Below are 3,215 nucleotides of genomic sequence, written 5' to 3'. Positions count from 1 at the left end.
AAGGACATCCGCTCGGAGGCCGAGCGCCTGGGCAAGACCATCGACCGGCTCATCGCAGACACCAGCACCATCATCACCGAGGCGCGCGTCTACGTGGCCAACAGGGACCTGTTCGGCCTGCTGGACGACGAGGACGACGGCAGCCGCATCCGCGAGCACGAGCTGCTCTACCGCATCAATGCGCAGATGAAGGCCTTCCGCAAGGAGCTGCAGGCCTTCATCGACCGCCTCGAGGTGCCCAAGGCCAGCGACGACCGGGATGCCGAGGAGCCCATATCCGTGAGTCAGGTACAGGTCTGCCTACTGCGCCCTGGCCGTGCCTGGCGAGCCTGGAGCTGCGGCCCCTGGGGGAGCCTCTGATCCCGACCTCCGGCGCCGTCCCTGCGGCAGGGAGCCTGGCTCGGATCCCCCAGGGTGCCCAGTCCCACACTGCACCCTCGGGTCCCCCACGCCCTTCTGCAGGCCTGAGGTTTCTGTGACCCAGGCCCCAGACATCACTCCCTCGCCTTTGAAAGGGGCGATGTGACACCAGCACCCTCGATTTTCACGTACAGATGAATGGTCGTTAAGGTATTATCTGTCGGTATTTTTCAGTATTTCCGTAGTATTCAAGAACAGATCTCCCTGCAAGAAGGTCCTGAATAGGAATCTTGACTCACAAACGAAGTCAACATTTGAAGATTCCTACACAAAATGTTGACCGGAGGCTTCTGAGGCATTGAGTTTAAGATTTACAAAAATAATTACCAAGTGGTCAGCATTGCTGATCCATGTAGAAATCAGTGGTAAAGAGGATCTTGCACCTAGAGCCCCACCGAATGCACAGTGGATGCCTCCCCTTTACCATAAGCAGGAGTTGCCCAGACGTTATTTCTAGAGACTGTTACAGTCAGTCCCTTCTAGAGGGAAGAACTCAGGTCTGGTGAAGGACTCTTCCCAGTAGCGTTCAGACAACATTAATCCAGGGAAATGGAAATAACAATCCCATAACAGGGAAAACCAGTATTTTTCCTCCATCCCGATTTGTAGAGGCACCGGATGAGTGGGACTGAGCTGCTTTGGCCAGGTATGGTGGCCACTGAAAGAAAGATGCACTTTGTCAGAAGGAGCCACAGAGTGCACTTTATGAAACGAGGCAGGCCTGGTGTCCTGTATCCATTGGAGAACCCGTGGCAGTACAGCAGCATGCATGGCTTTTAAGACCTGCCAGACATCGGGTTTGAATACCAGCTTATGCAGAAAAGCATGACACTGGATCCGCTGCCTGCCCCTCACAGCTAGCAGAATTGCAGCCCTGTGTTTATTTATCTTGCACGTTGCTATGCTTTGCTGTGATGGGGGCGGTTATATTGAAACTTCTTGGGTTTTGAAATGTTGAAATTTACTTTTTCCTATTTATTATATCAAATCTTTAGTTTTTCCTTTTCTTGTTCCATATTTTTTTAATACTCCAAGCATGTGTGTTTTCATTTTGATTCTTGGGGAAAATTGAAATTGGAGCGAGAGAAAGCACTGTGGATAAATACTAACTTCAGGTGTGGTAAGATAGGTTTGACGGGAGATTCTTTATCTTGAATGAATATTTAAATTAGCTGATTTAAATGTAAGTTTTAAAAATTATTATTAATTAATTCTTCTTTTTGTCTTTGCATTTACCTTCCCAGATGTTCCAGCCTATCATTTTACTTATTCTCATTCTAGTATTATTTTCATCACTTTCCTACACAACGATATTTAAACTTGTCTTCCTTTTTACACTGTTTTTTGTACTGTGAATCTTTCATCATTTACCATTCATTGTAGTATTTTCAGTTTGTTTATTTTGTTCACCCTTCAAGACAAGAAGTAAAAGAAGTATAATTTCTGTAGTAACCAATGCTGTAAAAACACTGAAGACTGCTTCTTTCTGTAAAAAGAAAAAAACTCATCTTACCACTACAAATTCAGTAAGAAGCCCAAGCACGAAAATATTTCAGGTAAGAGTATGGGGAATCAATGCAGTGTGGCCTTTGTGGAAACTTATGTTCTAAGGCTGTCCTGTCTGTCTGTGGCGATGTGTTTGAATGTGTGCACATGGATTAGGCCTTAATCCATTGAGAGAAGAGTTATCCCCATCCTGTGGTGTTTGACCAGCTTCTCACAAAATCAGATGTTTCTAGGCTTACTTATTTCACTTGGAGTCTCCTAGTGCTTAAGCCTTGTTGCCCGCAGTGCCACTGCCCTCAGCAGATTGCCACACAGAACTGCCTTCTGAGCAAGAAACATGGCAGAGATATTTCAAGTGGGAAAAAAATCACATTCTCTAGAGTTTCATTAAGTTGGAACCCAAGGTCAAAAGCACAGTTCTGTAGAGAGTCACTCTCTAGACAACCACATTGTTGAACATGAGCACCCCCTTTCTCCACATGCCCAGAACGGTCTGCATGGACTCCAAGCACCCAATGCCCCTCTTCTGTCCATCCTGTTGGGAGTTTACCCAGTGGAAATCTGGAATGCAGTAGGGCCGCCCCAAACTCAGCCCAGATGGCACTGCTGGAATCCTGAACTCAGAAGTACTCACAGGGTGGCTAGCAAACACAAGAACTTGGATGCAGTGAACTATCTGGGTCTCTGCAATGACAATAATTTCTAGAAAAGCTTTGCTCTGTGACAAAATTGGGAACTAGTCATGACCCTTTGAATCCCAGGAGTTTAACTTACAAAGGGCTGCAATGTATCTAGAGCCTCAACCTCCTACAGAGCCATTTTACTATGAATATTACTAGTATTCTTTTTAAACCCACATTAGTCAAAACACTCGATGTAAAATAATTGCTCTTATTCATCACAGCATATGTCTGGGGTCAGAGAATTTTTTGCTTTTTTGTTTGGTTTGGTTTTTGTTGTTATTTTTTATTTGACTTCTTTTGGGTTTGGGGAAGGAGGAAGAAAATCCTGGATTAAGAAGTAGTGAGCAGTTGGAATACATCGATAAATACTTTTGACTTTCACTCTAGGGAGTCAAGAGACTAGAATTCAGGCAGGACTTCATGATAAAAAGAAGAGAGAGTAAATCCTATGTTGATCAATTATTATTACAGAGATTTCTACATTTTCAACAACTGCATCTTAAAGATGGCAACCACCTCAACACCTTCCTCACAAGTGCAAGATCCCGAGTTCTATCTCTGGTCCCCAGAAAAAGAAAAAAAAAAAAAAAAAAAAAAAAAAAGGAA

At 44.6% G+C, this 3,215-nt stretch overlaps 2 protein-coding genes across 7 annotated transcripts in view; both read left to right on the top strand.

Annotated features, from left to right (window-relative positions):
* The window catches only part of Soga3 (SOGA family member 3), a 30,974-nt gene extending 30,784 nt beyond the window's left edge, over window positions 1-190 (top strand). Inside the window, exon 5 of the mRNA XM_033763153.1 lies at window positions 4-190. Coding sequence (XP_033619044.1) covers window positions 4-190 — 187 coding nt within the window. The remainder of the gene's footprint in view (window positions 1-3) is intronic.
* A 1,589-nt stretch (window positions 191-1,779) lies between these two features.
* Kiaa0408 (KIAA0408 ortholog) overlaps window positions 1,780-3,215 on the top strand; it is a 32,118-nt gene continuing 30,682 nt past the window's right edge. For all 6 annotated transcript variants that reach the window (XM_010625740.2, XM_010625735.2, XM_033763222.1 and 3 more), the window contains exon 1: window positions 1,780-1,976. The gene's annotated coding sequence lies outside the window, so the exon portion shown is untranslated. The remainder of the gene's footprint in view (window positions 1,977-3,215) is intronic.

Source organism: Fukomys damarensis, unplaced genomic scaffold, assembly GCF_012274545.1.
Source record: "Fukomys damarensis isolate Sample0158 unplaced genomic scaffold, DMR_v1.0_HiC HiC_scaffold_14, whole genome shotgun sequence".
NCBI classification, from domain to species: domain Eukaryota; kingdom Metazoa; phylum Chordata; class Mammalia; order Rodentia; family Bathyergidae; genus Fukomys; species Fukomys damarensis.
Note: the sequence above shows the minus strand (reverse complement) of the source record. Positions and strands in the feature narration are given on the sequence as shown.